Genomic DNA, 15,149 nt, shown 5'->3' on the forward strand with positions numbered 1-15,149 from the left:
CATCATTTAAAAATAAAGACGTTGAACATTTTGCACAAAACAAAAATGGCGACCACCTGCGGTGGCTGAAAAAGATCACAACAAACACACACACCACAAGACAATGTCGTTAATGACAACAAATCACAAAGCAAAGTGTGACGCACAAGACACAACTGGCACCCAAGGCTAAGTCATTTCATCAGGAACAAATTAACAAAAGAGATGGATCAAGGAGGCTATGGAAATTAGGAAGCGAGGGGCCAACACCATTAACATTGATGAAAAGGCATACATGCTTCGGCAGACCTGGGACTCTGTCCTTCATTGGCATATACTATGGCCAGGTTGTGGAACTTTATCAAGGTTTCTACAGGTATGAACAAATCTAATGTAATGGTTTTTAATACAATTTATAATCCCACTTAAAAAAATTAGCTGCCCATGTCCTACCGCATATTAAATATAGTCAAAAGCTTACAATTGTGTCTACACACAGACAATTGTAAGCTTTTGACAATGACAATCTTGAATTAAAGTTGGCTCGCAAGACTGTTCATCTGAGAATTTATTTTGATTTATTTATTCTTTTTCTGTAATGGATGCAGCAGCTTTGTTGGTCAGGCTGAAGAAATTTGGCACCGTAACTGCTGCCTGCCTTTAGTAGTACAGCGGATAACCAAACGTAAAGTGCACCTTTTGATAAAAGCATGACATTTCTAGCATAGCTAGTATATAACTTAATGTTTAGTTTCAGATGTGGAGGGAAGTCAAATCTGACCTCTGATGACCAAGAGAGGTCAAATTCAAGATGGCTGCCAGCCCATTTGGTCTAATTTTAAAACATGTACATTTTGGGATCCAAACAGTGTAGAAACATTGTAAACGGTGTTATTTCCAATTAGTTAGCAGATGCCCATTAATTTGGTGATAGTTTTGGTATATTTTATTGCCAGAACTCTCGATTATACAGCAATACAGCAAACAATGGTTGTATTCATCATAAGTGTCTTCTTGAGCCACTCTTTATCTGGACTCTCACCTAGGCCCTGTTTGCCTTTGGATACCCTAGAGCATAAAGCCCCAGACAACATAGCTCCAAGGATAATTGAGACACACAAACTCCTCCACCACAATAAGGTGGTAGCTCAAGGAAGAGTTTTTTATTATTATTTGTTTTGTTTTTATTTTTTTTGATTATGTTTTCATTGGCATGTGCTGAAGGGGGGTTGAACTAGAGGAGGTCTTCTGCCAGAGATACATAACAACTACCAACAGGTTGTTTTGTTGATCTGAGTGGACACTGTAATGATTCATCAGTTACTTCTTGGCAGAGGACACACATGTCCCAGTTAGTGGTAAGGGGTGGGTTGGATGCAGAAAGCTGGGTAGGGTCTACTAGGATGTGACGCTCTGACATGGTTGCTGTAAGAAAGCCCTTTTTTTTTTTTTTTTTAATATAAATGTCTAATGATAATGTCAATGAGGGATTTTTAATCACTGCTATGCTGAAAATATAACTAATATTGATACTGTTGTTGATAATATTCATTTTTGTTTCACTACTTTTGGTTTGTTCTGTGTCGTGTTTGTGTCTCCTAAATTCCTCTGTTTATTCAGTTCTGAGTGTTGCTGGATCAGGTTTGGTTTTGGAATAGGATTGCATTGTTATGGTATTGCTGTGTATTGGTTTGTTGGATTGATAAAAAAAAAATAAAATCAAATAAATATATATATATTTCTTTTTTTAAATCGATTTTTCAAAAAATGAGAATCGATTCTGAATCGCACAAAGTGAGAATCGCGATTCGTATTCGAATCGATTTTTTCCTACACCCCCACTAACCATGCTAGAAGTTTCATGCTTATATCAAAAAGTGCACAATGTGTTAGAATTTGAGAGCTTATCCGCTGAACTATAATTGCAGACTTGTAATTAGCCAATATAGCATGTGTCATTTCAACCTATTAATGCCCAGTGTGCAAATGTTGTAGTCGTTTTGCACATGAATGCCTGTCTGGGTTCAAAATCGACGGGCTTTATCCAAGTTTTGAAAAGTTATCCTGCCAGCCACTTTTGCTGAAATCAGTTTCATATGTATTCATCGCCACAGCATGAGCACGTCCACAGGATATAGTATTGCTAGCATCTGGCGTTCTGACTTTGTGCAGCGCCCGTTGACAACTGCCAATTAAAAGGTTCTGCCTGTTAATCATCATTACACTGTACCTTCAATCAAAATTATTAAAGGGGAACTGCACTTGTTTTTTAATAGGAATTTTGCCTACTGTTCACAATCATTGTTAAAGACAAGAACACACATTTTCTTTTTTTACAATATTTAAGTTAACGCTTGAAAGATGCAGATGATGGGTGTCACCGTTGTAGCCTTCAAAGCCCATTAAAACAACTTCAAAACCCTTCATCAACGTTTTATATACAAATTGCAAGTCTATAATGTACAAACCCCGTTTCCATATGAGTTGGGAAATTGTGTTAGATGTAAATATAAACGGAATACAATGATTTGCAAATCATTTTCAATCCATATTCAGTTGAGTATGCTACAAAGACAACCTATTTGATGTTCAAACTGATAAACATTTTTTTTTAGCAAATAATCATTAACTTTAGAATTTGATGCCAGCAACACTTAACAAAGAAGTTGGGAAAGGTGGCAATAAATACTGATGAAGTTGAGAAATTCTCATCAAACACTTATGTGGAACATCCCACAGGTGAGCAGGCTAATTGGGAACAAGTGGGTGCAATGATTGGGAATAAAAGCAGCTTCCATGAAATGTTAAGTAATTCACAATCAAGGATGGGGCGAGGGTCACCAATTTGTAAGCAAATTGTCGAACAGTTTTAGAACAACATTTCTCAAAGAGCTATTGCAAGGAATTTAGGGATTTTACCATCTACGGTCCGTAAAATCATCAAAAGTTTCAGAGAAATCACTGCATGTAAGCGATAATATTATGGACCGTTGATCCCTCAGGCGGTACTGCACCAAAAACAGACATCAGTGTGTAAAGGATATCACCATATGGGCTCAGGAACACTTCATAAAACCACTGTCAGTAACTATAGTTGGTTGCTACATCTGTAAATGCAAGTTAAAACTCTGCTATGCAAAGCAAGGTGGGTGGAGCACTTCAAAGAGGTTCTCAACCAGCCAACACTTCCCACTCTCTTTCTTTTTGATCGGGAAACACCAACTCAGAAGAGATAACCAGGACTCGACGAGGTATCTGCTGAGTTGCAGAAGCACGGTCAAGAGGTGGTCGTGGAGAGCCTCACGCACTTGTTCAACCTGATCTGGCACAAAGAGGTCCCTGCCAACTGGAGAAGAGGGGTTATAGTGACGCTGCCAAAGAAGGGAAACCTCGCAGACTGCAACAATTGGCGGGGCATCACACTACTGTCGATCCGAGGCAAAGTTTTCTGTGGTGTGATGCTCCAACGCCTAAAAGAAGAGGTAGATAACATCTTAAGGGAAGAGCAAGCCGTCTTTCGAAAGGGAAGGTCCTGCACAGAACAGATCTTTACTCTTCGCAACATCATAGAACAGTGCCAAGAACTCCAGACACCCCCTCATCATCAATTACATCGATTTCAAGGAAGCCTTCGACAGCATCCCCCGGAAATCACTGTGGCAGATCCTCCAGTTATACGGTATACCATCAAAGTACGTCAACATCTTCAGAGCCCTGTACCACAACTCCACCTGTCGAGTGAAAACCACCAACAGCACAACCGTCGACTTTGACATTGTGAACGGGGTAAGACAGGGTTGCATCTTGTCCACCTTACTGTTCATAATTGTCATAGACTTTGTCATGAGGAAGTCTGTCGTCGGAGCAAACCTCGGCATTAAGTGGGGAGGGGGTAGACCTGCAGATCTAGACTTTGCGTCAACTTGGCTCTGCTTAGCCATTTCTACGCTGCGCTCCAACAATCTGCATGAGCAAGGGGAAAAGTCTGCCTACGTATAAGCCAAGAGAAGACCAAGGCCATGACCATCGCACAAAACCAAAATGTTCCACTGCTCACCGTAGGCGAACAAGGCATAGAGTACGTTAAGAACTTAACGTATCTGGGAAGCAACATCTCAAACACTGGAGACGCAGAAAACGGATGTACAGACCAGAATCGGAAAAGCTGCAGGAGTCTTCCAATGCCTCCGGAACATCTGGTCATCAAAATCTATCAGTACGTCCACAAAGCTGCGCCTCTATGTCAGTGGTCATCCCCACAGTGACCTATGCCTGTTAGACGTGGATGAAGATATCAAGCATTACGAAAAAGCTGGATGTCTTCCACCGACGGTGCCTCAGATACATCTTGAGGATCTCATGGAGAGACCACATCACCAATGAAGAGGTGATGAGAGGGCAGGAGTAGCACCATTGTCCGACATAGTCTCTGACAGGAGAAGGAGAATGGCTGGACACGTACTCCGACAGCCAAGGTTGAGAGCGGCATGTGTGGCAATGGACTGGGTGCCAGAAAGGGGAAAGAGGGAGAAACAAACAGCCAAGGAAGACCTGAGAGGGATGGGAGTCAGCTGGCATGGAGCAAGAAGGGTCGCCAGTGACCGGAACAAATGGAGGGGACTCGTCGCCCAATGTTCCAACAGGAACGGGGGGGAACTAAGTAAGTATGTATGCAAAGCAAAACCCATTTATCAACAACACCAAGGAACGCCGCTGGCTTCGCTGGGCCCGAGCTCATCTAAGATTGACTGATGCAAAGTGGAAAAGTGTTCTGTGGTCTGACGAGTCCACATTTCAAATTATATTTGGAAACTGTGGACGTGGTGTCCTCCGGAACTAAGAGGAAAATAACCATCCGGATTGTTGTAGGCGCAAAGTTCAAAAGCCAGCATCTGTGATGGTATGGGGGTGTATTAGTGCCCAAGGCATGGGTAACTTACACAACTGTGAAGGCACCAATAATGCTGAATGGTCCATACAGGTTTTGGAGCAACATATGTTGTCATCCAAGCAACGTTATCATGGATGCCCCTGCTTATTTTAGCAAGACAATGCCAAGCCTTGTGTTACAACAGCGTGGTTTCGTAGTAAAAGAGTGTGGGTACTTTCCTGGCCCGCCTGCAGTCCAGACCTGTTTCCCATCGAAAATGTGTGCCGCATTATGAAGCGTAAAATACGATAGCGGAGAACCCGGACTGTTGAATGACTAAAGCTCTACATAAAACAAGAATGGGAGAGAATCCACTTTCAAAGCTTCAACAATTAGTTTCCAAACTTTTATTGAGTGTTGTTAAAAGAAAAGGTGATGTAACAGTTGTGAACATGCCCTTTCCCAACTACTTTGGCATGTGTTGCAGCCAGGAAATTCCAAGTTAATTATTATTTGCAAAAAAAAAAAAAAAGTTTGAACATCAAATATTTTGTCTTTGTAGTGCATTCATTTGAATATAGGTTGAAAAAAATTTGCAAATCATTGTATTCCGTTTATATTTACATCTAACACAATTTTCCAACTCATATGAAAACGGGGTTTCCATATAAATCTTTTGCAATTTGTTCAATTAATATTGGAGAAGTCATAGTAGAAAGATGGAGTTGGGAAACTTTAGCCTTTAGCCACACAAACACACGGGTTTCCTTGTTTAAAATTCCCGGAGGTGAAAATTTACTATGGACATTTTGCCAGGAGCCAGAGGAAACATGATGTCAAACATACATCGATCCAGACCAAATGTCAACCAGCAGGTTTCGGTGAGAAAATTGTGGTTAAAAAGTCAGTTCTTACCGGATAAAAGCTGAGCTTGTGCCGTCCATAGCTGCCATTGACTCGCCTGAGGCACTGCGCGTCAACACCCGGCCGTGGACACACCCTTTCGACTATCAGGTACTATTTAACTCACTAAAACACTAGCAACACAATAGAAAGATAAAGGATTTCCCAGAATTATCCTAGTAAATGTCTTTAAAAACATCGGAATACGTCCCAATGCTATCGCGTTTTTTCTTTTTTAACTCGTTTTTTTTTTTTTTTTCTAGTCCGTCGCTATCAATATCCTCAAACACGAATCTTTCATCAACGACAATGGGGAAATTGTCGTTTTCTCGGTCCGAATAACTGTTTTTGTTGGAGACTCCCATTAAAATCAATGTGAATATATGAGGAGCCATCAACATGTGACGTTATCGTCTGCGACTTCCGGTAAAGGCGAGGCTTTTTCAGGAAGTACCAAAATGGGCAAACTTTATCGTCAATTTTCTCTACTAAATCCTTTCAGCAAAAATATGGCAATATCGCGAAATGATCAAGTATGACACATAGAATGGACCTGCTATTCCCGTTTAAATAAGAAAATCCCATTTCAGTAGGCCTTTAAGAGGATACTTTATTTAAGAAGGTAGCAAAGGAAATTGACAATGCAAGCTTAATTTGGAGATGAAAGAGAATAAAGCATTAAGTATATCACAAGGCAAATAATAAAGCATACACAAACTTCTTCACGCTGCATTTGTGCACTCCAAACTGATTAGCAATAACTCTGTATTCCAAACAATTGGCTCGATAGTTCAGAACAATAGCAACCCTCATCTGGAAAAGTATTGACTGCGGCACTAACAGTCTTCTCCCATCTGATTTAAAACTCCTGCCATCAATTAACGGAGCCTTATGAATGAACTAGGAGACATTCGAAAAATTGTGTTTCCATTATACTCCGTCTGAAAATACATCCATCCATTTTCTAACGTTTTGCCCTCGTTACTTAAAATTTACTGACTCGATTTCAATTCACTGAATTGTTTTGGATCGATTCTTCGTTTAAAAAAAAAAAATTTGGGGGGGGAATAGTATTTCTAATCACGATTATAAAATCAAATCAAATTAATGTAAAACAAATTGTTAGACCCTTTAACAAATACATTTTTTGCTTCACAACAATAAACTGTTTTTGTACTGGCTCTTCAGTCTGAACTGTAGTTCAAAAACCTAACCGGCTGTCACAGCTGGCTACATTCTTTAGGCCAGCTGTGTATACACCAAAGAACTCTTGGTGTGCACTATAATGACAAAAAGGTTTACTGACCTGGTGTATGATGGCAACTTTTTGCTGTTTGCCAAAATCTTCATTCACCATGTCCACTTTGGGAGGACGCACCACTGTTTCCCTGAATGGAATAATTGGCTTCGATGCGCTGATCTCTATTTTAGCAAACCTGTAAAAAAAATAAAATAAATAGTAATACTCTATACCAATTGATACCTCTACGGTGGTACTTCGGTTTTAATACGCACCACCTATTATTTTATAATGACAATGTGAAAAACGTTTTGATTTTATTTTTAGATATTTTTTGCAAATTTATTAGAAATAAGAAATTAAGAAATCATATGTACATATGTAATCACAGCCTTTGCTCAGTACATTGTTGATGCACCTTTGGCAGTAATTACAGCCTCAAGTCTTTTTGAATACGATGCCACAAGCTTGGCACACCAATCTTTGGGCAGTTTCGCCCATTCCTCTTTGCAGCACCTCTCAAGTTCCATAAGGTTGGACGGGAAGCATCGGTGCACAGCCATTTTCAGATTTCTCCAGAGATGTTCAATTCGATTAAAGTCTGGGTTCTGGCTGGGCCACTCGAGGACATTTACAAAGTTGTCCTGAAGTTCCATCCATCCATCCATCCATCCATTTTCTACCGTTTGTCCCTTTTTGGGGTCGCAGGGGGTGCCGGAGCCTATATCAGCAGCATTCGGGCAGTAGGCGGAGTACACCCTGGACAAGTCGCCACTTCATCACAGGGCCAACACAGACAGACAACATTCACACACTAGGGCCAATTTAGTGTTGCCAATCAACCTATCCCCAGGTGCATGTTTTTGGAGGTGGGAGGAAGCCGGAGTACCCGGAGGGAACCCACGCAGTCACGGGGAGAACATGCAAACTCCACACATAAAGATCCTAAAACCGGGATTGAACCCAGGACTGCTCAGGACCTTTTTATTGTGAAGCACATGCATTAACTCCCGTTCCACCAAGCTGCAGTTATTCCTTAAATATCTTGGCTGTGTGCTCTAATATCTTGGCTGTGTGCTTAGTGTTGTTGTCTTACTGAAAGATAATTTGTCACCCTAGTGTGAGTTAAAAGTGCTTTGGAGCAGGTTTTCATCCGATATGTGTCTGTACATTGCTGCATTCATCTTTCCCTCTATCCTGACTAGTCTCCCATTTGCTGCAGCTGGAAAAACATATACACAGCATGATGCTGCCACCACCACGCTTTTCTGTAGGGATGGTATTGGTCTGGTGGTTAGCGGTGCCTGGATTCCTCCAAACATGACACCTGGCATTCACACCAAGGAGTTCAACCTTTGCCTCATCAGATCATGATTTGAAAGCTTTTCAGGGTGCATATTAGGAAATGTTAACAAAGGCATTGCTTCCATCCGGCCACTCTACCATACAGGCCAGATTGGTGGATTGCTGCAAAGATGGTTATTTTTCTAAAAGGTTTTTCTTTCTCCACAAAAGAATGTTGTAGCTCTGACAGAGACCATCGGGTTCTTGGTCACCTCCTTTACTAGTGCCCTTCTCCCCCATTGACTCAGTGTAGACGGCTGACCAGTTCTCGAAAGAGTTCTGGTGGTTCGAAACTTCTTCCATTTCCGGACAATTGAGGCCACTGTGCTCATTGGGACCTTCGAGGCAGCAGTATTGTTTCCGTACCCTTCCCCAAATATGAGCTTCGATAAAATGCTGTTTCAAAAGGTCCACAGACAATTCCTTCGACTTTATTCTTGGTTTGTGCTCTGCCATGCACTGTCAAGTGTGGGACCTGAAAGGAGGTGAGTTTTTTCTCCTACACGTGTTAATTTATTCTCTAAAAAAATCTTACCAAATCGTTGTCAATTTTCAAATTCGCCATCTTGAATTTGTTTTACAGTGTGATTGAAGGAAAGAAATGCAATTCCCTCATGGCCACAAGTAGGGAAAGGGAGACATCATGCTTCCTTTGGCTCCCGGCAAAATGTCTATCATATGAGACATCGTTTTTCCCAAGGACCTATGATATTCTTTTCCAACGAGGGTTTGGGTTGTCTTTGTCCCATCTTAGTCCGGTTTCCATGGTAACTGCTTCTCCACTCCTTTATCTTAATGATTATTGCCGCTCGCAAATACCTTACACCCTCATGTCAGGGCTCTACTGCATGTCCCTGTATGTGTGTTACTTTAAAACTAACCTTTTACAGTAACACCTAATAATAATGTAGTTTACCGTCAAGCATATACTTATTTTATTCGGTGTATGTGTATGGTAGTAATATGTGTAGTTAGCATTAAAAGTATTCAAATCCTTCAGACCTTATAGACAGGTGTTTGCCTTTCCAAATCATGTCCAATCAACTGAATTTAACACAGATGGCCTGCAATTAAGCTGTAGGAACTTCTCAAGGATGATCAGATGAACAGGGCTTTGAGCTCACTTTTGAGCTTCATGGTTAAGGCTGGGAATACTTATGTACATGTGATTTCTCGTTTATGTAATTTTCAATACATTTGCAAAAATCAAAACAAATAAAACCTTTTCACATTGTTATTATGGCGTATTGCCTGCAGAATTTTGAGGACAAAAATGAATTAATTCCATTTTGGAAGAACATGCAGTGTATACAAAGCTACATTATAAATTCACCACTTAAATTCTTAGTATATTAAAATTCATCACAATAGTGTATATGAATATGACAATATTGTACTGTATTGTGACTCAAGTATTGTGGTACGTTTTGTATCCTACAATGTAATCCTTGCCAATACTCAGCCCTATTTAGTTGTAGTTATGACTTAGACAACTAATTAAGCTTCCTTTCTGGCAAGCTTATAGGTTATATTATCACTTTTGTTTATTGCTGACCGCTAGGTCATTTGTAGAAAGATTAGGTTGTCTGCTTGGAGGAGGTGAGAGAATTTAAGTCCGTACCTTCTGTCAAAAATGATTGATGGGGGTCAAAGGTCAACGATTTATGAGTGGTCAAGGTCAAAGGTCAATGATTTATGAGGGGTCAAGGTCAATGATTTATGAGGGGTCAAGGTCAAAGGTCAAGTTCAAAGGTCAGGGTCAAATGTCAAGGTCAAGTGGGTGTGGCTTACCCCGGAAGAGGGTGGAGTTAAGACCTGCGGTGGGAGTGGTTAAACAAGGAAGAGGGCTGAGTTTTAACCAGAAAGAGGGCAGAGTTAAGACCTGAGGTGGGAGTGGTTAAACCAGGAAGAGGGTGGAGTTTTAACCAGAAAGAGGGCAGAGTTAAGACCTGAGGTGGGAGTGGTTGAACCAGGAAGAGGGTGGAGTTAACACCTGAAGTGGGAGGGGTTAAACCAGGAAGAGCCAGGAAGAGGGTGGAGTTAAGACCTGAAGTGGGAGGGGTTAAACCAGGAAGAGCCAGGAAGAGGGTGGAGTTAAGACCTGAAGAGGGAACAAAGGAGGGTTCAGTTTTTTAAGGAAGCTTGAGAATGTCATCTGAGCAGCATGTGACCAGCCATTTGACAGTTTAAAACGATTGGGAGGAACTAATTAGGTTAAGGTTAACCATACTATGTTTGACCCTGCTTCGATGTATTGATGGCTGGGAATGTTACGTGGGGAGATGTGGACACGCACACACGCACACACGCACACACACGCACACACGCACACACACACACACACACACACACACACACACACACACACACACACGCACACACACACACACACACACACACACACACACACACACACACACACACACACACACACGCACACACACACACACACCCCATTACCTCTGCTATACCATGTTATTAGACAATGGTTTAACTCCATTTAAGCATTTAAACGTTAAAAGCATTGCACGTGTACGACGTTGTAATACTTTTTTTTTTTACCAGCCGATGACGACGAAGTGAAAGACGATGAACTTTGCTTAAACGATCTTACAAAGTTGGAAGATGATTATCGAGGTGTGTTTAAACCTTCGAATTATTTAATATTATGTGTATTCATTATTTAGTTTCATAGAGGAATCGCCGTAAGATCCTAACGCGATCGTTTTAACCCAATCGCAGTCTGGTGAGTCAAATGATTCTCATTTTACAAGAAAAAAACATGCGGTATACAATACATATATACATATATTTACTTACAGATTTTCCGTTTACATCTCCGGCTCGCTGGTCTCCCTTAACGCTGGCGGGTCCGTCAACGGCCATTCCAGGCAGAGGAGAAGGCTTGATTGCGCCAAAGACTCCAGACATCGAATCCTTGCTCCGAGGGGAAATCATCGAAAACGACGGTGAATGTCCGACAGGCACCCGCTGTAAGTTTTTCTCGTTTTCTGTAAGCTTTTTAAGATTCTCAGGAGCTTTAAAGAGCTCCTCTCATTCCAATGTCTTTCGCTCAAATGAATTTCGCGCCTAAGGGGAATGGGCGGGGACTGATTCCGGAGGTGGGCGGTTGTTTCCGGCAAGCAACCTTGTGGTGTGCATTAGCGTCACTTACTGAAATGGAGTGTGGACCAAGATGGATCCCTACTCTATATTCTTTTATTTAACCCAATGTTTTTTAAATACGTGTATAATGCTTTATATCCTATGTGTTGTGAATTCCATCCTACAATATCTTCCAAGGAACCCAAAGAAATGTTACCACACCTCCCGCTTTATTTATTCTATAGATTGCCTGAACTATTTCATAAACTAAATCTTGTCTTGTTTCTGATGCTATGTTTTTTTATGCTCATCAATGCACTGTTGGAGTCCGAGCACACAACTACTTTCCCTGCTTTGTTTTGCTCTATCCAGTTAACTGCCATATAAATTGCTACCAATTCCCCCGTAAAAAACAGATAGTTTATCACTGATTATTTTATTTAATACTATGTTTCCTTGTGGGATAACTGCTACAGCTCTTACCTTTATTTTTTTTTTTTTATAGTTTTTGATGCATCCGTATATATCATATCTCAATCCATTTTTCTATCTGGTAACTATTTAAATTTCTATTCTTTAGTAATTGCATGTTTTCTTTTGGGTTATCAAACATCCACGGTGGTATTGCAGGCATCGGTACTGTAGGACTAACTTTAATATTGTCAATTTTAACTTTATTACATATGTCTCCTATAATCCACCCAAAACTATTCTTTTTTGTTTTCTCTTTTTCTTGGCAGTTTGGTAGCACTGGACAAGTCGGATATCCTTGCTTGGATCCTTTTAAAGTTGCCCGATAAACTGCTGAGAGTTGATCTCTCCTCTTGTCCAAAGGTTTTTCATTCATTTTTACTTGTAATACTGCCACTAGGGTTGATGTAGTTGCTCCACAACATAACCTTAAAGCCTGTGACTGGATCCAGTCTATTTTCCCAAGTCATGTGTTTGAAGCAGATTGGTAAATAATGCATCCATAATCAATAACAGATGGAATTAAAGTTATATTGTTTTCAACGTCAACCTATCAGCCCCCCAATCATTACCCCTCAAAGCCCTCATTATATTTAACACCTTTTTACTTTTTCCCCTATTTTTTTTATTTTCCGGAAGGAACACTCCTGAAGGAATAAATAAAGTACTATCTAATCTAATCTAATCAAATCTATTTTGCTGATGTGGGTTGACTAGTTCATATTTTTATCAAACCATATTCCTAAATATTTAAATACTTGTACCTCTTCTATATTTTCACCTTAGAGTTTTTATTTGGAGCTTGTTTTGTACTTTTGTCTTTGTAAAATGTATGACTTTTGTCTTTCCAACAGAGAATCTTAAACCTCAAGCCGTTCCCCAGTCTTGAACATTATTTACCACTTTGTTAGTTTTTTGATTATTTCTTTTGACTCTAAATAATATACTAGTCGTTCATTAATCATTTTTTCCATTACTTTCCCCAAATTTGAGGTCAATGCTATCGGCCTATAATTTCCTGCCTCTTCCGGGTCTTACCCTGACTTGGATATTGGAATTGTTACCGCTAATTTTCCCCTCTGCCGGTCATTCTCCTTCTTCATATATCCTGTCATATCATTTCAAGACCACTTCTTTGACGATGCTACCTAAGTTTTTGATCATTTGATAACTCACCAGGTGTTTCCTCGGTGACGTATTTTTAACCTTTTTCAAAATTCGAACCATTTCATCCAAAGAAAATGTCATATCCATAGTGTTGGTAAAGCCATTATCGTTGTCTTCCATCATTTCCCCAATATTTAAACTCATCGTTTCTTCTCTCTTTTGTTTTTTCTACATTTCTCAAATTATCATTACTGTGCACTTTAAAACATTTTTTTTTTTGCTAAACGTTCTGCTGTTTCTTTACCCGTGACTACATCTTCTTTAATAAATGTGGCACATCATCCTCTTTACCCTTCATTCCTATCTTTACGAATCGTTATATATCCTTTTATTATAAAGTTTAATTTTGGCTTCAGCCCTGTTTCTTGAATACAAATTATATGTGGTTTACTTTTTATATTTTTAATATATCCCTTTAATTCATGTTCGGTTGCTATCAAACTTCTGGCATTCCACCGAACAATTAACAGGGTGTTGGAATGTGGTAACATGACTCCGTCACGTCTACTCTCTGTAGTACAGCTTGCACCAGGTCCCAAGATAGTTCTTTCAACAACTTTGCTGCTGCTTTGACAATTATTTTGATCTTCTCAGTCTTATTTCTAGCCTGTTCTGTACAGTTTATTACGTGAGCCAGGAATACAACTAGTTTGTCCGTGGAAATTCCTGTATTTGTTGCCTCTTGTTTTTTTTTATTTCTTGAACTATTCACACTTCTGTTCTTTTCTACACTTTCTTGATTTCTCACTTTAAATGCCTCTGCGTATGTAATATTTCTTTCAACTTTGATTTGTTGTACTTCTGTTGCCTGTTTCATGATGTATGGCTTTTGATTATTTCTTTTTTCAATCTACAATTCCAATAAATAACACGTATTTCAAGATTACTGATAACTTTTTCAAAATAAAATGTAATTCCTGAATAAGATAATTGTATCGAATCCAATGGATTGTCTGGTCCTAAAACCTCTTTGTAATGTTTGTTTGATTCCCCCAAAATACGACACAGTCTAATTTGAAAAACATATGTGCCTCGTCGGCTGTAGTAAAAAAAAAAAAAAGCAAACCCATGCCTCCTCGGTCTAACCTCTCACAGCTCCTTTTCTGCCGTGTCAAAGATGGATCAGAGACCACTTTGGCCCCTAACCCCCACTTCTTCTCCACTACCAAGAGAACAGTAATTAATCCGAGCTGAGTTTTTAAAAATATTCCAACATGACTTTTTACTTTCATTTTGTATCAAAGCTGAGTTGTGCTCTCTGGTTTATTTTGCAAATGAACCGACAGAACATGATCATGTACAAGACTCGCCTACCCACAATGCACTGCAGCCCAACGCTCCTGGTCGGATGTTTGTATCGGGGTTCATGGAGAGATGCGGTAAAGAGTGGTAGCCAAGACACACGGTCACACACGGTCACACACGGTCACACTCGGTCACACACGGTCACACTCGGCAATTATTTTGACCTGGGGAGCAGATTTAGAGGAAAAAATGTGTCTGGGGGGCCGGGATATCTGATTTTCAGGTACAAAAAACTTCACAATGACACAAAATAAACACAACAGTTAAACCTCACACTAAAAACAAGACATTGACTTGTACGTTCAAAAGACAGAATAGAACAAGACAAGACATGCAATGCCATCTACAAAATGTTATGTAAATGTTAGTCATTACACACGCGGCTATGGTTTTGATGTATTTCAGCATTTCTCAAAGTGTGGGGAATAGAGACATGACAGGTGGGGCGCGAGGAAAGGGAGGAAATTTCACTTTAATTTTTTATTTTTTTTTACTATGCTTTCATTTTCTATACACACTGTAAATCACTTTGCGATTCTGTCTGTGAAATCCGCCGTATAAATAAATGTAAATTACTTATTTTTCCTGTAGGCTTTAAATTTCTCGGCAGGAGCGAAAGTTTGACAGACATAGCAACAGTAACTTTTGCAGGCGGGGCTAAGAGGAACAAACTTTCGCGCGGATGGGTAGCAGGCTAATGTGCGGACCACAATTACACAAAATGGATACATTTGCAACTCGCACCTCAAAGGTCTGCGGAGAAAC

General features: G+C 40.0%; 1 protein-coding gene across 1 annotated transcript in view; it reads right to left on the reverse strand.

Annotated features, from left to right (window-relative positions):
* efl1 (elongation factor like GTPase 1) overlaps positions 1-15,149 on the reverse strand; it is a 110,130-nt gene that overhangs the window by 28,463 nt on the left and 66,518 nt on the right. Inside the window, exon 17 of the mRNA XM_061884334.1 lies at positions 7,059-7,188. Coding sequence (XP_061740318.1) covers positions 7,059-7,188 — 130 coding nt within the window. The remainder of the gene's footprint in view (positions 1-7,058; positions 7,189-15,149) is intronic.

Source organism: Nerophis ophidion, linkage group LG02, assembly GCF_033978795.1.
Source record: "Nerophis ophidion isolate RoL-2023_Sa linkage group LG02, RoL_Noph_v1.0, whole genome shotgun sequence".
Lineage (NCBI taxonomy): Eukaryota > Metazoa > Chordata > Actinopteri > Syngnathiformes > Syngnathidae > Nerophis > Nerophis ophidion.